This window comes from Oncorhynchus mykiss, chromosome 28, assembly GCF_057628025.1.
Source record: "Oncorhynchus mykiss isolate SJ-2025 chromosome 28, ASM5762802v1, whole genome shotgun sequence".
NCBI lineage: Eukaryota > Metazoa > Chordata > Actinopteri > Salmoniformes > Salmonidae > Oncorhynchus > Oncorhynchus mykiss.
The window spans coordinates 34,547,082-34,572,500 of record NC_143049.1 but is presented as its reverse complement, the minus strand read 5'-3'; the positions used below and the strand labels follow the sequence as shown (position 1 = coordinate 34,572,500).

Below are 25,419 nucleotides of genomic sequence, written 5' to 3'. Positions count from 1 at the left end.
TTCGAACCCAACCCCTCTGAATCAGAGAGAGGGGGTCCATGCCCTCCTTGCCCGGGGAACAGTTGTTGTTGTTGTTGTTGTTGTTGCGGGTTAACTGACTTGCTCAAGGGATTTTTTCCACCTTGTCGGCTCTGGGATTCAAACCAGTGCCTAGTTCATTCCATGGAGGGACTAGTGTCTGCTGTTTTTTTTCATTTTTCCTTTCAATTAAGACCTAGACAACCAGGTGAGGGGAGTTCCTTACTAAGACCTAGTCAACCAGGTGAGTTCCTTACTGAGACCTAGACAACCAGGTGAGGGGAGTTCCTTACTAAGACCTAGTCAACCAGGTGAGTTCCTTACTGAGACCTAGACAACCAGGTGAGGGAAGTTCCATACTAAGACCTAGTCAACCAGGTGAGTTCCTTACTGAGACCTAGACAACCAGGTGAGGGGAGGTCCTTATTAAGACTTAGACAACCAGGTGAGTTCCTTACTGAGACCTAGACAACCAGGTGAGGGGAGTTCCATACTAAGACCTAGTCAACCAGGTGAGTTCCTTACTGAGACCTAGACAACCAGGTGAGGGGAGTTCCTTACTGAGACCTAGACAACCAGGTGAGGGGAAGTCCTTACTAAGACTTAGACAACCAGGTGAGGGGAGTTCCTTACTGAGACCTAGACAACCAGGTGAGGAGAGTTCCTTACTGAGGCCTAGACAACCAGGTGAGGGGAGTTCCTTACTGAGGCCTAGACAACCAGGTGAGGGGCGTTCCTTACTAAGACCTAGACAACCAGGTGAGGAGAGTTCCTTACTAAGACCTAGACAACCAGGTGAGGAGAGTTCCTTACTAATCAGTGACCTTAATTCATCAATCAAGTACAAGGGAGGAGTGAAAACCCATCAGAAACTCGGCACTCTGTGGATTGAGTCTGACACCCGTGGACTACTGTAGTTGACCCAAGGGCCAGGTTAGACCGTAGTGGCAGCCCATGTTCCCTTTATTTAATCATGTTTAACCCCTCCACCCTCTTCGGAGTACAAATATCTTTGTTTTTTACAGCTTTTTTTTGCTATATACTGTATACATTTGACATATACATTTTACATACATGGTACTTTTATATAAAGCAGTCACATCCTTTTAGTTGGGAGGAATATAGTGCTGTGCTGCAAGCCAAAGATTTGTTTTAGTTATTCAGGTGACAAGAGTTCCATTTATTTAAAGGGCCAGTTCACCCAAATGACAACCTTTAGTTAATATAGTGTGTTCCTACTTGAAAGTAGTATTTAAGGCTGGAGAGACTGAGTATGTTTACATGCACGCTATTAATTCGATATCAAACTGATTTATGACAGTAGACAGATTATACAATAGTCATGTGACCACCTTACTCTGCTTATCTTAATCGGTGTAAGGTCAAAATAAAAGTAAGCATATGCCGATTAAAAACACCTGGTTTTTCTGAGCGATCTTTAGATTTATTAGAACAAATAAGCACCTTAAACGGCGTTCCAGCGGAGCATTTTGAAACACGCGGTTTCCCCTCTCATTCCTTTGGTTTGCTTTGAACGGTTCCCATTCAAGAGTTTTGGGTTGGCTCAATCTGCAAAAAGATGATTCTGAGATAATTGGCTTTGAAGTTAATTGGTTTGAATGGTGTCAGCAATTTGTGTCTTGTATTCTTAACAACATGAATTGGGGCATTTATTTACCTATATTTAACTAGGCATGTCAGTTAACAACAAATTCTTATTTATAATGACGGCCTACCGGGGAACAGTGGGTTAACTGCCTTGTTCAGGGGCACAACGACAGATTTTTACCTTGTCAGCTCAAGGATTTAATTCAGCAACCTTTCGGTTACTGGCCCAACGCTCTAACCACTAGGCTACCTGCCACCCCTCCACTCTAACCACTAGACTACCTGCCGTCCCTCCACTCTAACCACTAGGCTACCTGCCGTCCCTCCACTCTAATCACTAGGCTACCTGCCGCCCCTCCACTCTAACCACTAGGCTACCTGCCGTCCCTCCACTCTAACCACTAGGCTACCTGCCGTCCCTCCACTCTAACCACTAGGCTACCTGCCGTCCCTCCACTCTAACCACTAGGCTCCCTGCCGTCCTTCCACTCTAACCACTAGGCTACCTGCCGCCCCTCCACTCTAACCACTAAACTACCTGCCGCCCCTCCACTCTAACCACTAGGCTACCTGCCGCCCCTCCACTCTAACCACTAGGCTACCTGCCGTCCCTCCACTCTAACCACTAAGCTACCTGCCGTCCCTCCACTCTAACCACTAGGCTACCTGCCGCCCTGCCACTCTAACCACTAGGCTCCCTGCCGTCCCTCCACTCTAACCACTAGGCTACCTGCCGCCCCTCCACACTAACCACTAAACTACCTGCCGTCCCTATACTCTAACCACTAGGCTACCTGCCGTGCCTCCACTCTAACCACTAGACTACCTGCCGCCCCTCCACTCTAACCACTAGGCTACCTGCCGCCCCTCCACTCTAACCACTAGACTACCTGCCGCCCCTCCACTCTAACCACTAAGCTACCTGCCGTCCCCCACTCTAATCACTAGGCTACCTGCCGTCCCTACACTCTAACCACTAGGCTACCTGCCGCCCCTCCACTCTAACCACTAGACTACCTGCCACCCCTCCACTCTAACCACTAGGCTACCTGCCGTCCCTCCACTCTAACCACTAGTCTACCTGCCACCCCTCCACTCTAACCACTAGACTACCTGCCGCCCCTCCACTCTAACCACTAGGCTACCTGCCGTCCCTCCACTCTAACCACTAGGCTACCTGCCGTCCCTCCACTCTAACCACTAGGCTACCTGCCGTCCCTCCACTCTAACCATTAGGCTACCTGCCGTCCCTCCACCCTAACCACTAGGCTACCTGCCGCCCCTCCAATCTAACCACTAGGTTACCTGCCGCCCCTCCAATCTAACCACTAGGCTACCTGACTGCCCCTCCACTCTAACCACTAGGCTACCTGCCGTCCCTCCACTCTAACCACTAGTCTACCTGCCGTCCCTCCACTCTAACCACTAGACTACCTGCCGTCCCTCCACTCTAACCACTAGGCTACCTGCCGCCCCTCCAATCTAACCACTAGGCTACCTTCCACCCCTCCACTCTAACCACTAGGCTACCTGCCGCCCCTCCACTCTAACCACTAGGCTACCTGCCGCCCCTCCACTCTAACCACTAGGCTACCTGCCGCCCCTCCACTCTAACCACTAGGCTACCTGCCGCCCCTCCACTCTAACCACTAGGCTACCCTGCCGCCCCTCCACTCTAACCACTAGGCTACCTGCCGCTCCTTTATAGGTCGAGTACATTGAACAGAACAAAGCCATGTCAAACACTCCATGTTGACCAGAATGTAGATAGAACCCTATAGAACCAAGCTCTGGAGTTGGTGTTGGTGAACACATTGGAACTATGGATTACAGTCTCCTGGTCCCTTGACTGCTTTCAGAGTAAGGAACTATCTTAAGTTTGGTAAACAACCATCTAATGTTGCAATTTGGGTGGACTATCCCTTTAACGTGAAAATATATAGTGATTAGTTATGAAGAAATGACTAGAGGGCTAGTGTATCTGCTTCTGTGTGAACTTCACACATATATTACGGAGAAATAAATCCTTTAACACATTTCCAAACCACAAAAACACTGTGCCGCCCAACAGACGTGTTGAATGTATTACTCCTTCTCACTATTTAATGAAAGTGGGATTTAGGCGCGGCTGAGGAAACGAGCATCACGTGATCCTTGCTAGGGATTTCCAAACAGCAGTGCGAGAAGGATTGACTGCTACCTCACTGCAGCCGAAGACCAGACTCTCCCTCCATAATAAGACCTCACTGCAGCCGAAGACCAGACTCTCCCTCCATAATAAGACCTCACTGCAGCTGAAGACCAGACTCTCCCTCCATAATAAGACCTCACTGCAGCCGAAGACCAGACTCTCCCTCCATAATAAGACCTCACTGCAGCCGAAGACCAGACTCTCCCTCCATAATAAGACCTCGGCCCTGCAGCCGAAGACCAGACTCCATAATAAGACCTCACTGCAGCTGAAGACCAGACTCTCCCTCCATAATAAGACCTCACTGCAGCCGAAGACCAGACTCTCCCTCCATAATAAGACCTCACTGCAGCCGAAGACCAGACTCTCCCTCCATAATAAGACCTCACTGCAGCTGAAGACCAGACTCTCCCTCCATAATAAGACCTCACTGCAGCCGAAGACCAGACTCTCCCTCCATAATAAGACCTCACTGCAGCCGAAGACCAGACTCTCCCTCCATAATAAGACCTCGCTGCAGCCGAAGACCAGACTCTCCCTCCATAATAAGATCTCACTGCAGAGGATGAGTTAGACAGTAGAATGAACAGTAAACACAGTAAGGTAGCAGTATAGAAGCAGAAGTTAAGGGAAGCCACATGAAGTGGGTGATCTGGGCTAAGGGGGAGGGATGTGAAACTACCCGAACTGTAGTGTGTGTGTGTGTGCGTGCTTTGCATTTGTTTTTTTCTGAGTCTGTGGAGGAGGTAACCTAAGTTGAGCATGAATAGAAAATGCGCAGTGAAACCTGAAAGGAGCTGGATAAATCAAAAGGTAGTTCTGAATGTCAGCGTGGCTCTGAGGGAGTTGTGTGCTTTCTGCCCACTCACATATCCTCTAATCACATCAGTCCAGGGAGCTACAACCACGATCTGGTCTGGCCTGCCGCCAAGATGGCTCCCTAGTTAGTGCAGCACACTGGTCAAAAGTAGTGCACTATATAGGGACTAGTGTTCCATTTGGGAAGCATCGCTGATCTCTGTAGTGTAGGCCATTCTCTACAGGGGTCAGAGGTCGTATATCAGGTTCGTTTGCTAGATTCATAAGGGTTATAGGCTACTGATGGTACATACCTAGGGCCGGGAATATTTATTTGACGACATGACCAGGACTTGACCATGACCTCATAGCTAGGTTCAGAGTTCTGCTTAGTCAGGCCACGTGGTCTGGAATAACTGGCCCTAGCATGGCTTGGCCTTGTTTACCAGAGAGACATCAGTAAACAAGTGCTGAAACCCCTGTTCAGCTAATGTTGTGATTTGTTATGACGGATAGTGACTTCCTGAGTAGGCCTGTGTTGTGATTTGTTATGACGGATAGTGACTTCCTGAGTAGGCCTGTGTTGTGATTTGTTATGACGGATAGTGACTTCCTGAGTAGGCCTGTGTTGTGATTTGTTATGACGGATAGTCACTTCCTGAGTAGGCCTGTGTTGTGATTTGTTATGACTGATAGGGACTTCCTGAGTAGGCCTGTGTTGTGATTTGTTATGACGGATAGTGACTTCCTGAGTAGGCCTGTGTTGTGATTTGTTATGACGGATAGTGACTTCCTGAGTAGGCCTGTGTTGTGTTATCATTGTGAGCATCCTATTCAATCTTGGTGTAGAATGGGGTGTATTCATTAGACGAAGACCGTAGCAAAACATTTTGCAATGAAAGCAATTGTTTCTATTAGACAAATGAAGGTGGGTCCCTTCCCGTTTCATTCCGTCTGGTTCTGTTTTTTCTTCTTAGTGATGTCATGGTGTCCGGAACTCCAGCGAACAAATGTTAAAATGAACAGCAGTAGCAGAAAATATCAAAATCACTGTGTCTCTTCATGCCGGTGTTCTGATCAATAAATCATCAACCACCAGTCTGTCTCTGTGTTTGTCTCGGGCCTCTGTCTCAGCCTCTGTCTGTCTGTCTGTCTGTCTGTCTGTCTGTCTGTCTGTCTGTCTGTCTGTCTGTCTGTCTGTCTGTCTGTCTGTCTGTCTGTCTGCCTGTCTGCCTGTCTGCCTGTCTGCCTGTCTCTCTGCCTGTCCCTGTCTGTCTGTCCCTGTCTCTGTCTGTCTCTGTCTCTGTCTGTCTGTCTGCAGGTCTACTTGGGCCATTTTCTTCCCTAAACCAGTACAATAAGGACAGATCAACATGGAACCTCTGTTCAATTATCTGAATAATGACTGTACTGCGTTCCATTGCTGTTCAATTGGAATCACCTATTGGGTCATTCAGTCAAATCAATCAAATGTATTTATAAAGCCTTTTATAAAGGCCTTCAAATCAGAGGTTGTCACAACGTGCCCCATAAAGTAAACAATCAATCCATTTCCGCCAACTACTTTACAACAATTGATTCAAACCGAAAATATTTCAAGGATTGGAGGAGCGTCGCCTCAATATCCAACAACAATGTCCGCAAGATGTCTGTGTTTCATGTACGAGGCCACGGAAATTACACTCTCGTCTTGATAAGGCTTTTATTCACAAGACACCAAACATAAAACGGACCGGAACAGGAAGGGACTGCCGGAACAGGAAGGGACTGCCGGAACAGGAAGGGACTGCCGGAACAGGAAGGGACTGCCGGAACAGGGAGGGACTGCCGGAACAGGGAGGGACTGCCGGAACAGGGAGGGACTGCCGGAACAGGGAGGGGCTGCCGGAACAGGGAGGGGCTACCGGAACAGGAAGGGACTGCCGGAACAGGAAGGGACTGCCGGAACAGGAAGGGACTGCCGGAACAGGAAGGGACTACCGGAACAGGAAGGGACTGCCGGGAACTTGTCCAATAATAAACACTAGTTTTGGTTTTATAGTTACAAAACGTTTGGCAATGTTTTAGTACGGTATGCACTAGTACCACTGTAGCCATCAAGTAATTTCCAGTCCCTATGTAACCCAACAGGAGATGTTATGTTTCCTGCCTGGACAACAGTTACCCACTTCACTCTGGGCTAATGAGGCCATTTGTCTTCTGATGACTAAGAGAATGTGCCTCTCACTGCATTACCTGTTAGGTTCCCCGTGTTCTCCAATGGAAGACGTTGTAGCTCCCTTCAGTAATCACGATCACAACCGTTCCTTGATTTTAACTGGCGGCTTTATTCTGTAGTTTTAGTCAGAATTATCACCTTCCGTGAGAACTATAAAATAAATGAAAAATACAGTTAAGCACACTCTTACAACCTTAACTTACGAGTGACTTATTAGCTTGGTATAACTCTGAAGTGCTTACATACATAACAGTTTATCCGGCGTTATAACGGGTTCAGATTAAACACATGAATAAAGGAAAAAATACCTCATTGACTGCTTATTACAGAAGGGAGGAAATCAAACTTCACACTTATTATTCCTGGCATGAATTCACACTTCATCCTAACATACACTCTTCAACCTTTATGAACTACACCCGATGACATGAAAACTTAGCTAACACAGCGCAGGATTGCCTTCCCTCCAAAAGTGTGTTGCTACAATAAGGATCCCCGTTACAACAGTATTAGCTACGTAGTTCCGCTTGTATTATCATTTCCCCCGCACAGCGGACACGTAAACAATTCAAACGAAAGACAACGACATAACCTGTAAGTCTAACTGTCAGTTACAGACGTTGTCATTCATATTCTTCAAGGCAACAACGTTTTCTTTTAAATCCTTGGCTCGGTTTGGCGTGTGCGTGTGTGTGCGTGCGTGCGTGCGTGGTGTTCTCTGTGATGATGCAACCGTCTGCACTTGACAGAATGTTGGTGGGGCGCTGCAGCGATAACCTAAAAAGCCCATATGCCACAAGGTGAGAGAAATTGTCATTGTTTTTGTGTTCTGTGTTGTTGGATGTGTGTCTTGGTCAATTTAGCTGAGAAAATTCAGATTTTGTCAATCTACCGCCCCAGCTGCCTAATCCTGCCTACTGGGCAGGCCGGCCCTGACACACACACTACCACACACACACACTACCACACACACAACCAAATGCACTACCACACACACACTACCACACTACCAAATGCACTACCACACACACACTGCTACACACTACCACACACACACACTGCTACTACCACACGCTACTAGACACTACAACGCACAATACAACACACACTATTAGACACTACAACACACACTACTAGACACTACAACACACAATACAACACACACTATTAGACACTACAACACACACTACTAGACACTACAACACACTACTAGACACTACAACACACTACTAGACACTACAACACACTACTAGACACTACTACACACTACTAGACACTACTACACACTACCACACACTACTAGACACTATTACACACTACTAGACACTACAACGCACAATACAACACACACTATTAGACACTACAACACACACTATTAGACACTACAACACACACTACTAGACACTACAACACACTACTAGACACTACTACACACTACTAGACACTACTACATACTACCACACACTGCTAGACACAACATGGCTATGGAACCCTGACCTGTTCACCGGACTTGCTACCTGTCCCAGACCTGCTGTTTTCAACTCTCTAGAGACAGCAGGAGCGGTAGAGATACTCTTAATGATCGGCTATGAAAAGCCAACTGACATTTACTCCTGAGGTGCTGACTTGTTGCGCCCTCGACAACTACTGTGGTTATTATTATTTTACCCTGCTGGTCATTTATGAAGGTTTGAACATCTTGGCCATGTTCTGTTATAATCTCCACCCGGCACAGCCAGAAGAAGACTGGCCACCCCTCATAGCCTGGTTCCTCTCTAGGTTTCTTCCTAGGTTTTGGCCTTTCTAGAGAGTTTTTCCTAGCCACCGTGCTTCTACACCTGCATTGCTTGCTGTTTGGGATTTTAGTCTGGGTTTCTGTACAGCACTTTGATAAATCAGCTGATGTAAGAAGGGCTATATAAATACATTTGATTTGAACACACTACTAGACACAACTAAACACTACTAGACACCACTAGACACTACATCACACTACTAGACACTACACCACACTGCTAGACACTACTAGACACTACAACACACTACTAGACACTACTAGACACTACAACACACTACTAGACACTACACCACACTGCTAGACACTACTAGACACTACAACACACTGCTAGACACTACTAGACACTACTAGACACTACAACACACTACTAGACACTACACCACACTATTAGACACTACTAGACACTACAACACACTACTAGACACTACAACACACTACACCACAATACTAGACACTACTAGACACTACAACACACTACTAGACACTACAACACACTACTAGACACTACATCACACTACTAGACACTACTAGACACTACAACACACTACTAGACACTACTAGACACTACAACACACTACTAGACACTACACCACACTGCTAGACACTACTAGACACTACAACCTACTGCTAGACACTACTAGACACTACTAGACACTACAACACACTACTAGACACTACACCACACTATTAGACACTACTAGACACTACAACACACTGCTAGACACTACTAGACACTACAACACACTACACCACAATACTAGACACTACTAGACACTACAACACACTACTAGACACTACAACACACTACTAGACAATACTAGACACTACAACACACTACTAGACACTACTAGACACTACAACACACTACTAGACACTACAACACACTACTAGACACTACTAGACACTACAACACACTGCTAGACACTACTAGACACTACAACACACTACACCACAATACTAGACACTACTAGACACTACAACACACTACACCACAATACTAGACACTACTAGACACTACAACACACTGCTAGACACGACAACACACTACTAGACACTACATCAGCTGATGTAAGAAGGGCTATATAAATACATTTGATTTGAACACACTACTAGACACAACTAAACACTACTAGACACCACTAGACACTACATCACACTACTAGACACCACTAGACACTACATCACACTACTAGACACTACTAGACACTACAACACACTACTAGACACTACTAGACACTACAACCTACTGCTAGACACTACTAGACACTACTAGACACTACAACACACTACTAGACACTACACCACACTATTAGACACTACTAGACACTACAACACACTGCTAGACACTACTAGACACTACAACACACTACACCACAATACTAGACACTACTAGACACTACAACACACTACTAGACACTACAACACACTACTAGACACTACTAGACACTACAACACACTACTAGACACTACTAGACACTACAACACACTACTAGACACTACAACACACTACTAGACACTACTAGACACTACAACACACTGCTAGACACTACTAGACACTACAACACACTACACCACAATACTAGACACTACTAGACACTACAACACACTACACCACAATACTAGACACTACTAGACACTACAACACACTGCTAGACACGACAACACACTACTAGACACTACATCAGCTGATGTAAGAAGGGCTATTTAAATACATTTGATTTGAACACACTACTAGACACAACTAAACACTACTAGACACCACTAGACACTACATCACACTACTAGACACCACTAGACACTACATCACACTACTAGACACTACTAGACACTACAACACACTACTAGACACTACTAGACACTACAACACACTACTAGACACTACACCACACTGCTAGACACTACACCACACTGCTAGACACTACTAGACACTACAACACACTACTAGACACTACTAGACACTACAACACACTACAGAACAATACTAGACACTACTAGACACTACACCCCAATACTAGACACTACAACACACTACTAGACACTACTAGACACTACAACACACTGCTAGACACTACTAGACACTACAACACACTACACCACAATACTAGACACTACTAGACACTACAACACACTACTAGACACTACAACACACTACTAGACACTACAACACACTGCTAGACACGACAACACACTGCTAGACACTACTAGACATTACTAGACACTACAACACGCTACTAGATACTACTAGACACTACAACACACTACACCACAATACTAGACACTACTAGACACAACACCACAATACTAGACACTACAACACACTACTAGACACTACTAGACACTACAACACACTACTAGACACTACACCACACTACTAGACACTACTAGACACTACAACACACTACTAGACACTACTAGACACTACACCACAATACTAGACACTACTAGACACTACACCACAATACTAGACACTACAACACACTACTAGACACTACTAGACACTACACCACACTACTAGACACTACTAGACACTACAACACACTACTAGACACTACTAGACACTACAACACACTACACCACAATACTAGACACTACTAGACACTACTAGACACTACTAGACACTACTAGACACTACAACACACTACACCACAATCCTAGACACTACTAGACACTACAACACACTACTAGACACTACAACACACTACTAGACACTACTAGACACTACACCACACTACTAGACACTACAACACACTACAACACACTACTAGACACTACACCACACTATTAGACACTACACATACACTACTAGACACTAATACACACTACTAGATACTACAACACTCTCCTAGACACTACAATACATGCCTAGACACTACAACACGCTACTAGACACTACTAGACACTACAACACGCTACTAGACACTACTAGACACTACTAGACACTACAACACACTACTAGACACTACTAGACACCACTAGACACTACAACCGCTACTAGATACTACAACACCACTAGACACTACTAGACACTACTAGACACCACTAGACACTACTAGACACTACTAGACACCACTAGACACTACAACACACTACTAGACACTACAACATGCTACTAGACACTACTAGACACCACTAGACACTACTAGATACTACAACACACTACTAGACACTACTAGACACTACAACACGCTACTAGATACTTCAACACACTACTAGACACTACTAGACACTACAACACGCTACTAGATACTACAACATACTACTAGACACTACTAGACACTACTAGACACTACAACACGCTACTAGATACTACAACACACTACTAGACACTACAATGCATTCCTAGACACTACTAGACACTACAACACGCTACTAGACACTACTAGACACTACACCACACTACTAGACACTGCTAGACACTACTAGACACCACTAGACACTACTAGACACTACAACCGCTACTAGATACTACAACACCACTAGACACTACTAGACACCACTAGACACTACAACACACTACTAGACACTACTAGACACTGCTAGACACTACTAGACACCACTAGACACTACTAGACACTACAAGATACTACTAGACACCACTAGACACTACACTACTACACCACACACTACTACCACACACTACTACACCACACACTACTACACCACACTACTACACCACACACTACTACCACACACTACTACACCACACACTACTACACCACACTACCAAACAATACTACCAAACACTACTACCACACACACTACTACACCACCCTACCAAACACTACTACCACACACTGCCACACACTACTACACACAGTACCACACACACTACCAAACACTACTACCGCACACTGCCACACACTACTACACACACTACCGAACACTACTACCACACACACTACTACACGCTACTACCACACGCACCACTACATCACACTACCAAACACTACTACCACACACTACTACCACACACTGCCACACACTACTACACGCAGTACCACACACTACCACACACTACTATTACACACTACTACACCACACTATCACACACACTACTATACACACTACCACACACTACTACAACACACTACCACACACTGCCACATAGTACCACACACTCCTTTACAGAAGGATGGAGTGATATAGGTTCAACACAGTCGAACGATGTTGACAACCTTCCCCCAGACACAATAGAGAGTGTTATCCACCTGGAGCTTCTCAAGTATTGTGTGCCCCTCCTCCAGGAGTCTTAATTAACATGGGTGGGTGGGCTCTGACGGGATGCTCATTTTGGAGCTGTCATTTCCCATTTGTGATTATTTTATCCCTCGCTAACTGACGTGGCTCGTTGCTCTTTCGTCTACTCTTGGATGGGTTTGTCTCACGACACGTGTTCGTCACTGTTCAATTTCAGTTCTCTTGTCAACTGAAGTGTATTGGAACCTTAGACAGCCTGTGAAGGTTTGGATAATGGTGGAATGTGTGTATAGAATATCTTGGTGGCTAAGTTAAAGGGAGGTCATTGTAATCCTCAACATCTAGAGTTTAGATGATCACTTTATTTTTTTCCCAACGTCACGGTTTTATAATTTGCATAAAACACTAGGCTGATGATGTCATACTGTCCTTCGGTCCGGAGGGATGAAACGCACATCATTTGGTGGGGTGCAGGGCAGAGAAAGGTCGCTATGAAAGAGCTCTCTCTCCCTCTCTCCCTCTCTCCCTCTCTCCCTCTCTCCCTCCCTCCTTCGGTCCAGGGTGATCAAACACACATCATTTGGTGGGGTGCAGGGCAGAGAAAGGTCATCTAAAAGAGATTGAGCCCCCACACTCATAACCACCACGCACCTTTATTAATAAACACAACGTTTCCATCTTCCTCGGGTCATATTGTCCTTCCCCAGCTCTGTGTTGAATAGTAGAGTAACTGTCTAAACCTTCCCCAGCTCTGTGTTGAAAAGTAGAGTAACTGTCTAAACCTTCCCCAGCTCTGTGTTGAATAGTAGAGTAACTGTCTAAACCTTCCCCAGCTCTGTGTTGAAAAGTAGAGTAACTGTCTAAACCTTCCCCAGCTCTGTGTTGAATAGTAGAGTAACTGTCTGTCTCTATCTCTGTGTCTATATCTCTGTTTTGTCTGTCTAAATCTCTCTCTCTCTCTTTCTCTCTCTACCCATCCCTCCCTCTCTCTACCCATTCCTCCCTCTCTCTACACATCCCTCCCTCTCTCTACACATCCCTCCCTCCCTCCCAAACAGATGGCACCAGCTGCCGTTGGTAACTATCTCAGAGTGAACCACCATGGTCCCCATAGAATTTAACTGGGAAAGACCCCAGTAGAACTTGACTGGGGGAAGACCCCCACAGAACTTGACTGGGGGAAGACCCCCACAGAACTTGACTGGGGGAAGACCTCCACAGAATTTGACTGGGGGAAGACCTCCACAGAACTTGACTGGGGGAAGACCTCCACAGAACTTGACTGGGGGAAGACCTCCACAGAATTTGACTGGGGGAAGACCCCCACAGAACTTGACTGGGGGAAGACTTCCACAGAACTTGACTGGGGGAAGACCTCCACAGAATTTGACTGGGGGAAGACCTCCACAGAATTTGACTGGGGGAAGACCTCCACAGAATTTGACTGGGGGAAGACTTCCACAGAACTTGACTGGGGGAAGATCCTCACAGAATTTGACTGGGGGAAGACCCTCATTGAACCGAGACTCAACAAGCCATTATTGTCCTTGAAGGGGCAATATATAAGTTAAGTTGTCTTCTCTCTCTCTCTCTCTCTCTCTCTACCCCTTTCTCTCTAACCATCTCTTCTCGCTGTTCTTTCTCTGTCTTTTCTCTCTCTCTCTCTCTCTCTCTACCCCTTTCTCTCTAACCATCTCTTCTCGCTGTTCTTTCTCCGTCTTTTCTCTCTCTCTCTCCCTCTCTCTCTCTCTCTACCCCTTTCTCTCTACCCATCTCTCCTTGCTGTTCTTTCTCCATCTTCTCTCTCTCTCCCCTCTCCCCTTCACTTTCTAATATGAATCATCCCTAAGTGTTTTTGTGTATCTTTTGAGAATACTCTAGCGGTGTCGGCTGTGAACACTAATGAGTTGACAAGGCTTTTACGGAGGTGTTAGTTAAAGTCAGTCACACGCGATCATCTGTCCTCAACCCAACCAAATACTGCTTCCTGTGGCTCCTAATGAGAATATAATGGAATGTTCTGGAAAACCAACATGTTCTTAATGGCAGTTAAAGAGATTGTTCAGGAAAACCCACATTTTCTATACTGAACAAGAATAATAATGACAATATTTATGGCCCTGGCGGTGACACTTCTGGGCAAAGGCCTTGCAACTAACAGAGAGAGAGAGAGAGAGTTATTTTTGGTCCTAACACTAGGGCTGTGACGATTATGGAATTTTGGGTAACGATTCATTGTCATGCAAATAAACACTGTTATTGTCACAATTGTCATTTTTGTTGTTAAGTGGTTTGTGCTTGTAAGGCATGTTTGAAAATGAGTTACAACATACCTGATGAACACAGTTTTGGTTACATCCCTGTCTTAAAAACAATGTGACGACCGCTTGGAACGTTTGGAAATGATGCGTCTCCTCCTGACCGTGCTGTTCCGATGGTAAAATGGTTACCAACTACCCTCTCCATGTGAACATGTACAACTGCCAGAGGTCTGTCAGTGTTTCAGTAGATGTTCTACTTCTTTGTTATTCTAACACTGTGTGAGAGACTTGGGTTCAAACTCAGGTTTCCTGTGTAACACTCGATTGTGTTACCCTGTTGAGCTAAAAACCTACGCATTTTCTCCGGGGAGACGACCCGTATTCAGGTCTCAGGCAAGGTTACCCAATCCCTCCATTTACCACCAGCCATAAATAAATACTGCCGGCCATCCACCTTTTACATCCACCCCTCTCTGTTTTACTTGGATATGAAGATAACAGGGTCTTGTTTGTATTGTGTGCTGAAGCGAGAAGGCCCACCTGAACGCCTTGTTCGTATTGTTGTGTCTCTGCCATTTTGAACATCTTAAGCACCTGTGTTGGGCTGTACTATCAGACAGAGACGGAGAGCGAGAGAGCAAGAGTCACCTGTCTCTGTACACATCAGGTCCTCTCAGCTCCAACTTTACCACTTTGGAGAGAGAAAACAACAACCTCACCATCCGTTGTAACCAGAAAGCCAAACTGAAAGCCTCTGAGTGGTTGATTGTATTAGACTAACTGCACTGCCAGTCCCATGGTTGTTGGGGTAATGACCCAGGGAAACGGAAAGGCTCTGTGTTGGGGTAATGGTCCAGGGAAACGGAAAGGCTCTGTGTTGGGGTAATGGTCCAGGGAAACGGAAAGGCTCTGTGTTGGGGTAATGGCCCAGGGAAACGGAAAGGCTCTGTGTTGGGGTAATGACCCAGGGAAACGGAAAGGCTCTGTGTTGGGGTAATGGTCCAGGGAAACGGAAAGGCTCTGTGTTGGGGTAATGGTCCAGGGAACTGGAATGGCTCTGTCCTCTGTGTTGGGGTAATGACCCAGGGAAACGGAAAGGCTCTGTGTTGGGGTAATGACCCAGGGAAACGGAAAGGCTCTGTGTTGGGGTAATGGCCCAGGGAAACGGAAAGGCTCTGTGTTGGGGTAATGGTCCAGGGAAACGGAAAGGCTCTGTGTTGGGGTAATGGCCCAGGGAAACGGAAAGGCTCTGTGTTGGGGTAATGACCCAGGGAAACGGAAAGGCTCTGTGTTGGGGTAATGGTCCAGGGAAACGGAAAGGCTCTGTGTTGGGGTAATGGTCCAGGGAACTGGAATGGCTCTGTCCTCTGTGTTGGGGTAATGACCCAGGGAAACGGAAAGGCTCTGTGTTGGGGTAATGACCCAGGGAAACGGAAAGGCTCTGTGTTGGGGTAATGGCCCAGGGAAACGGAAAGGCTCTGTGTTGGGGTAATGGTCCAGGGAAACGGAAAGGCTCTGTGTTGGGGTAATGGTCCAGGGAAACGGAAAGGCTCTGTGTTGGGGTAATGGTCCAGGGAAACGGAAAGGCTCTGTGTTGGGGTAATGGCCCAGGGAAACGGAAAGGCTCTGTGTTGGGGTAATGGTCCAGGGAAACGGAAAGGCTCTGTGTTGGGGTAATGGCCCAAGGAAACGGAAAGGCTCTGTGTTGGGGTAAGGGTCCAGGGAACTGGAATGGCTCTGTCCTCTGTGTTTGGGTAATGGTCCAGGGAACTGGAATGGCTCTGTCCTCTGTGTTTGGGTAATGGTCCAGGGAAATGGAATGGCTCTGTCCTCTGTGTTGGGGTAATGGTCCAGGGAAATGGAATGGCTCGGTCCTCTGTGTTGGGGTAATGACCCAGGGAACTGGAATGGCTCTGTCCTCTGTGTTGGGGTAATGACCCAGGGAACTGGAATGGCTCTGTCCTCTGTGTTGGGGTAATGACCCAGGGAACTGGAATGGCTCTGCCTCTGTGTTGGCTGTGTTTGTGTTTTTAATGTGTGTTCCACGGGGAAAGCTGGGTCAGCTCCAGACCTGGATTCAAATACTACTTGAAATCCTTTGAAATACTTATTAAACCAGTGGTGGCTGGTGGCACTTTAAATGGGGAGGACAGGCTCACAGTAATTGCCGGAATGGAATTAACGGAATGGTCTCAAAATCAAACACCTGGTTTCCATGTATTTCATAACACTGTGTTCATTCCATTCATTATTATTATGAGCCGTCCTCAGGATAGTCCCGAATTAATCGTAAATAATGATGAGTGAGAAGGTTACAGACGCACAAATATCATACCCCAGTGCTGACAAGGTCAAAATCTGTTGTTCTGTCCCTGAGCAATTCAATTAACCCACCTTTCCTCGGGTGCCAAAGACGTGGATGTCGATTAAGGCAGCACCCCGCAGCTACCTGATTCAGAGGGGTTGGGTTAAATGCGGAAGACACATTTCAGTTGTACAACTGACTAGGTATCCCCGTTTCCTTTCCCAAGACATGCTAACCTCTCATCATTACAATAACATTTTTAGGGGGGTATGATATTTATGCCTCTAGCTTTCTCACTCATCATTATTCATGATTCATTCAGGATTATCCGTAATCATGGTAGCATTCACATTAATGTAGAAGTGTTTAGAAATATATTCTTATTTACAATAAAAGTTACTCCAAAATGACATAATACATTATTTAACATTCGCACTGAGCTAAAGCCTAGAGCTGCCGCTTTTAAGGAGCGGGGCACAGAAACGTATAAGAAACCCCGCTATGCCCTCCGACGAACCATCAAACAGGCAAAGCGTAAATACAGGATTAAGATCGAATGTGGCAGGGCTTGCAAACTATTACAGACTACAAAGGGAAGCATAGCCGAGAGCTGCCCAGTGACACCAGCCTACCAGAAGAGCTAAATAACTTCAATGCTCGCTTCAAGGCAAGTAACACTAAAACATGCATGAGAGCATCAGCTGTTCCAGAAGACTGTGTGATCACGCTCTCTGCTGCCGATGTGAGTACGACCTTTAAACAGGTCAACATTCACAAGGCCGCAGGACCAGACGGATTACCAGGACGTGTACTCCCAGCATGTGCTGACCAACTGGCAAGTGTCTTCACTGACATTTTTATCCTCTCCCTGTCTGAGTCTGTAATACCAACATGTTTCAAGCAGACCATCATAGTCCCTGTGCCCAAGAACACTAAGGTAACCTGCCTAAATGACTACAGATCCGTAGCACTCACGTCTGTAGCCATGAAATGCTTTGAAAGGCTGGTCATAGTTCACATCAACACCATTATCCCAGAAACCTTAGACCCACTCCAATTTGCAGTACCACACCAACAGAGCCACAGATGATGCAATCTCTATTGCACTCCACACTGCCCTTTCCCACCTTGACCTTTCCCACCTTCCCACCTTGACAAAAGGACAAAAGGAACACATCCGCCGTGCAGATCCTCAACACAGGGGCCCCTCAGGGGTGCGTACTCAGCCCCCTCCTATACTCCCTGTTCACTCATGACTGCACGGCCAGGCACGACTCCAACATCATCATTAAGTTTGCTGACGACACAACAGTGGTAGGCCTGATCACCGACAACGATGAGACCGCTTATAGGGAGGAGGTCAGAGACCTGACCGTGTGGTGCCAGGACAACAACCTCTCCCTCAACGTGATCAAGACAAAGGAGATTATTGTGGACGACAGGAAAAGGAGGACCGATGCACGCCCCTTTCTCATCGATGGGGCTGTAGTGGAGCAGGTTGAGAGCTTCAAGTTCCTAAACATCTTCTAGCCCCAAGCCATAAGACTCCTCAACAGCTAATCAAATAGCTACCCAGACTATTTGCATTGCCCCCCCCCCCCCAACCCCCCACCCTCTGGAACTCTGCTGCTACTCTGTTATTATCTATGCATAGTCACTTTAATAACTCTACCTACATGTACATATTTTCTCAATAACCTCGATACCGGTGCCCCAGCACATAGACTCTGTACCGGTACACCCTGCCCCGCTATTGTTATTTACTGCTGCTCTTTAATTATTTGTTATTCTTATCTCTTATCTCTTATTTTCTTCAAACTCCGTTGTTGGTTAAGGGCTTGTAAGTAAGCATTTCACTGAGGTTGTATTCGGCACATTTGACGCTTTGATTTGAGTCTTACGAATGTCCTGCTGTCCCATCTTCAGTTCGTATCACATAATAAAATGTCTTTATTCATAACTGTCGCTCACATGGTTATATGGTCATTTAACTAGCCCCGGGTTTGATTACTGCATAGCATGTGACTAATTAATGAGGTGAATTGTAGATGAAACTCCTGTTTTTATCTCTTTCTCCCGTTCTCTTGTTTTTTCTCTACCTCTCTTTCGTTCTCTCTCCTTTTCACCATCTCTATCTCTTCTTCTCACCATCTCCACATCTCTTTCTCTCTGTCCTTCTCACCATCTCTCTCTATCTCTCCTTCTCACCATCTCTCTCCGTCCTTCTCACATCTCTCTCTCTCTGTCCTTCTCACCATCTCTCTCTCTCTCTCTCCGTCCTTCTCACCATCTCTCTCTCTCTCTCTCCGTCCTTCTCACCATCTCTATCTCTCCTTCTCACCATCTCTCCGTCCTTCTCACCATCTCTCTCTCTCCGTCCTTCTCACCATCTCTCTCTCTCCGTCCTTCTCACCATCTCTCTCTCTCTCTCCGTCCTTCTCACCATCTCTCTCTCTCTGTCCTTCTCACCATCTCTCTCTCTCTCTCTGTCCTTCTCACCATCTCTCTCTCTCTCTCCGTCCTTCTCACCATCTCTCTCTCTCTCTCCGTCCTTCTCACCATCTCTCTCTCTCTCCGTCCTTCTCACCATCTCTCTCTCTCTCCGTCCTTCTCACCATCTCTCTCTCTCTGTCCTTCTCACCATCTCTCTCTCTCTCTCCGTCCTTCTCACCATCTCTCTCTCTCTCCGTCCTTCTCACCATCTCTCTCTCTCTCCGTCCTTCTCACCATCTCTCTCTCTCTCCGTCCTTCTCACCATCTCTCTCTCTCTCCGTCCTTCTCACCATCTCTCTCTCTCTCTCTCCGTCCTTCTCACCATCTCTCTCTCTCTCTCTCCGTCCTTCTCACCATCTCTCTCTCTCTCTCTCCGTCCTTCTCACCATCTCTCTCTCTCTCTCTCCGTCCTTCTCACCATCTCTCTCTCTCTCTCCGTCCTTCTCACCATCTCTCTCTCCGTTCTGCTCACCATCTCTCTCTCTCTCTCCGTCCTTCTCACCATCTCTCTCTCTCTCCGTTCTTCTCGCCATCTCTCTCTCTCTCTCCGTCCTTCTCGCCATCTCTCTCTCTCTCTCCGTCCTTCTCGCCATCTCTCTCTCTCTCTCCGTCCTTCTCACCATCCATATCTCTCTCTGAGTAGCCAGGAAGACGTGTGCCCCAGCAGAGTTTGCCTGTGCTAACGGCCAGTGTGTACCAGGCCGCTGGCGCTGTGACGGGGAACCAGAGTGTCCCGACGGCTCGGATGAGGCAGATGCCACCTGCAGTAAGTCAGAGCTCCAGTGGTTTCCCCATTCATAGTCACCTAACCACACTCACCCAACTCAAACACTCATCAACGCTTCCCCAGTCTGTCAACCACTCCACGAGCACACAGCCGTCCATGGTCGCTCACTCACTCAACCAACCACCCTTACATGGTCACCTGACCATCTATGTACAGTTGAAGTGGGAAGTTTACATACACCGTAGCCAAATACATTTAAACTCAGTTTTTCACCATTTCTGACATTTAATCCTCATAAAAACTCCCTGTCTTAGGTCAGTTAGAATCACCATAGCAGAAAAAATTATTTACATTCCCAGTGGGTCAGAAGTTTACATACACTCAATTAGTATTTGGTAGAATTGCCTTTAAATTGTTTAACTTGGGTCAAACGTTTCATGTAGCCTTCCACAAGCTTCCCACAATAAGTTGAGTGAATTGTGGCCCATTCCTCCTGACAGAGCTGGTATAACTGAGTCAGGTTTGTAGGCCTCCTTACTCACACACACCTTTTCAGTTCTGCCCACAAATTGTCTATAGGATTGATGTCAGGGCTTTGTGATGGCCACTCCAATACCTTGACTTTGTTGTCCTTAAGCCATTTTGCCACAACTTTGGAAGTATGCTTGGGGTTATTGTCCATTTGGAAGACCCATTTGTGACCAAGCTTTAACTTCCTGACTGATGTCTTGAGATGTTGCTTCAATATATATTCACATAATTGTCCTGCCTCATGATGCCGTGTATTTTGTGAAGTGCACCAGACCCTCCTGCAGCAAAGCACCCCCACAACATGATGCTGCCACCCCCATGCTTCACGGTTGGGATGGTGTTCTTCGGCTTGCAAGTCTCCCCCTTTTTCCTCCAAACATAACGATGGTCATTATGGCCAAACAGTTCTATTTTTGTTTCATCAGACCAGAGGACAATTCTCCAAAAAATACGATCTTTGTCCCCATGTGCAGTTGCAAAACGTAGTCTGGCTTTTTTATGGGGGTTTTGGAGCAGTGGCTTCTTCCTTGCTGAGCGGACTTTCGGGTTATGTCGATATAGGACTCGTTTTGCTGTGGATATAGATCATTTTGTACCTGTTTCCTCCAGCATCTTCACAAGGTCATTTACTGTTTTTCTGGGATTGATTTTCACTTTTCGCACCAAAGTACGTTAATCTCTAGGAGACAGAACGCGACTCCTTCCTGAGCGGTATGACGGCTGCGTGGTCCCATGGTGTTTATACTTGCGTACTATTGTTTGTACAGATGAACGTGGCACCTTCAGGTGTTTGGAAATTGCTCCCAAGGATGAACCAGACTTGTGGAGGTCTACAAATGTTTTTCTGAGGACTTGGCTGATTTCTTTTGATTTTCCCATGATGTCAAGCCAAGAGGCACTGAGTTTGAAGGTAAGCCTTGACATACAGTGCCTTGCGAAAGTATTCGGCCCCCTTGAACTTTGCGACCTTTTGCCACATTTCAGGCTTCAAACATAAAGATATAAAACTGTATTTTTTTGTGAAGAATCAACAACAAGTGGGACACAATCATGAAGTGGAACGACATTTATTGGATATTTCAAACTTTTTTAACAAATCAAAAACTGAAAAATTGGGCGTGCAAAATTATTCAGCCCCTTTACTTTCAGTGCAGCAAACTCTCTCCAGAAGTTCAGTGAGGATCTCTGAATGATCCAATGTTGACCTAAATGACTAATGATGATAAATACAATCCACCTGTGTGTAATCAAGTCTACGTATAAATGCACCTGCACTGTGATAGTCTCAGAGGTCCGTTAAAAGCGCAGAGAGCATAATGAAGAACAAGGAACACACCAGGCAGGTCCGAGATACTGTTGTGAAGAAGTTTAAAGCCGGATTTGGATACAAAAAGATTTCCCAAGCTTTAAACATTTCAAGGAGCACTGTGCAAGCGATAATATTGAAATGGAAGGAGTATCAGACCACTGCAAATCAACCAAGACCTGGCCGTCCCTCTAAACTTTCAGCTCATACAAGGAGAAGACTGATCAGAGATGCAGCCAAGAGGCCCATGATCACTCTGGATGAACTGCAGAGATCTACAGCTGAGGTGGGAGACTCTGTCCATAGGACAACAATCAGTCGTATATTGCACAACTCTGGCCTTTATGGAAGAGTGGCAAGAAGAAAGCCATTTCTTAAAGATATCCATAAAAAGTGTTGTTTAAAGTTTGCCACAAGCCACCTGGGAGACACACCAAACATGTGGAAGAAGGTGCTCTGGTCAGATGAAACCAAACTTGAACTTTTTGGCAACAATGCAAAACGTTATGTTTGGCGTAAAAGCAACACAGCTGAACACACCATCCCCACTGTCAAACATGGTGGTGGCAGCATCATGGTTTGGGCCTGCTTTTCTTCAGCAGGGACAGGGAAGATGGTTAAAATTGATGGGAAGATGGATGGAGCCAAATACAGGACCATTCTGGAAGAAAACCTGATGGAGTCTGCAAAAGACCTGAGACTGGGACGGAGATTTGTCTTCCAACAAGACAATGATCCAAAACATAAAGCAAAATCTACAATGGAATGGTTCAAAAATAAACATATCCAGGTGTTAGAATGGCCAAGTCAAAGTCCAGAACTGAATCCAATCGAGAATCTGTGGAAAGAACTGAAAACTGCTGTTCACAAATGCTCTCCATCCAACCTCACTGAGCTCGAGCTGTTTTGCAAGGAGGAATGGGAAAACATTTCAGTCTCTCGATGTGCAAAACTGATAGAGACATACCCCAAGCGACTTACAGCTGTAATCGCAGCAAAAGGTGGCGCTACAAAGTATTAACTTAAGGGGGCTGAATAATTTTGCACGCCCAATTTTTCAGTTTTTGATTTGTTAAAAAAGTTTGAAATATCCAATAAATGTCGTTCCACTTCATGATTGTGCCCCACTTGTTGTTGATTCTTCACAAAAAAATACAGTTTTATATCTTTATGTTTGAAGCCTGAAATGTGGCAAAAGGTCGCAAAGTTCAAGGGGGCCGAATACTTTCGCAAGGCACTGTACATCCACAGGTACACCTCCAATTGACTCAAATTATGTCAATTAGCCTATCAGAAGATTCTAAAGCCATGACATCATTTTCTGGAATTTTCCAAGCTGTTTAAAGGCACAGTCAATTTAGTGTATGTAAACTTCTGACCCACTGGAATTGTGATACAGTGAAATATAAGTGAAATAATCTGTCTGTAAACAATTGTTGTAAAAATTACTTGTGTCATGCACAAAGTATATGTCCTAACCGACTTGCCAAAACTATAGTTTGTTAACAAGAAATGTGTGGAGTGGTTGAAGAACAAGTTTTAATGACTCCAACCTAAGTGTATGTAAACTTCCGACTTCAACTGTACCTATTCAGTGACGCTGCGTTTACCCTGACTTCTCCTTCTCTCTGCTCTATCCCTCTACCTCTGTATGCTCTATCCCTCTACCTCTCTCTGCTCTATCCCTCTACCTCTGTCTGCTCTATCCCTCTACCTCTCTCTGCTCTTTCTCTCTGCTCTATCCCTCTACCTCTCTCTGCTCTTTCTCTCTGCTCTATCCCTCTACCTCTCTCTGCTCTTTCTCTCTGCTCTATCCCTCTACCTCTCTCTGCTCTATCCCTCTACCTCTCTCTGCTCTTTCTCTCTGCTCTATCCCTCTACCTCCCTCTGCTCTTTCTGTCTGCTCTATCCCTCTACCTCTCTCTGCTCTATCCCTCTACCTCACTCTGCTCTATCTCTTCCTCTCTCTGCTCCTACTTGTCTGTTTCTTGGAAGCTCGTCAAATGAATGCTCTCCAAAACATTCCCAGAGATATTGGTACCAAAGTTGATTCATAGTCCTAGCATCAATAGGGCCAGAGAGCATATTAATATCCTAACCAACTACTGTTCAGATCATCAGACCTCTGCACTAGAAAGGCTAAAAGGCTGAATAATTACAGCTCGATTCTTCACACTCACACCCTATCTGAATATTATGTAGCTCCGTTTCTCTCCGCTCCGATGTGCCAGCCAGCCAGACAGCATCTAATTTGGCTTTTGAAGCCGAGACTCTGTGTTTGTAATTTTCCCTGCTACTCCACTTGGGCACCGGTTCAGCCGCCTCTCACTCACGCCACCAGCAAGGGCCCTCACCTCGCCTCGCCTACACACTTCCCCACTAGACCAGTGTCTGATGTTGGAGAGAGGCAGGAGGTGTAGCCTGATCACTGCCAAGCACTTAGAGGTGTAGCCTGATCACTGCCAAGCTCTTAGAGGTGTAGCCTGATCACTGCCAAGCTCTTAGAGGTGTAGCCTGATCACTGCCAAGCTCTTAGAGGTGTAGCCTGATCACTGCCAAGCTCTTAGAGGTGTAGCCTGATCACTGCCAAGCTCTTAGAGGTGTAGCCTGATCACTGCCAAGCTCTTAGGTGTAGCCTGATCACTGCCAAGCTCTTAGGTGTAGCCTGATCACTGCCAAGCTCTTAGAGGTGTAGCCTGATCACTGCCAAGCTCTTAGAGGTGTAGCCTGATTTCATTTAGGCAAAGTCAGACTGACTGAGACCGATTTCCCTCCTCTCCCCATCTACTCGTGCTCATCCGGGAGTAGGGGAAGGGCAAGGGGAGACGTTTACGGCTTGTCTGGACTGAGCTGGGCCACAGGTTTGGGGAGATCAAAGGGGTTCTGAATTATTCCATTTCACGTGAGTCATGGTGTGGACTGGAGACAAGCTCAGTGTCTTTTCAAGCAGATCATTTGGAAGAATTGC

The 25,419-nt window shown here is 46.0% G+C and overlaps 1 protein-coding gene across 1 annotated transcript in view; it reads left to right on the top strand.

Annotated features, from left to right (window-relative positions):
* LOC110508229 (low-density lipoprotein receptor-related protein 8-like) overlaps window positions 1-25,419 on the top strand; it is a 174,640-nt gene that overhangs the window by 40,595 nt on the left and 108,626 nt on the right. The window contains exon 3 of the mRNA XM_090225168.1: window positions 20,531-20,653. Coding sequence (XP_090081294.1) covers window positions 20,531-20,653 — 123 coding nt within the window. The remainder of the gene's footprint in view (window positions 1-20,530; window positions 20,654-25,419) is intronic.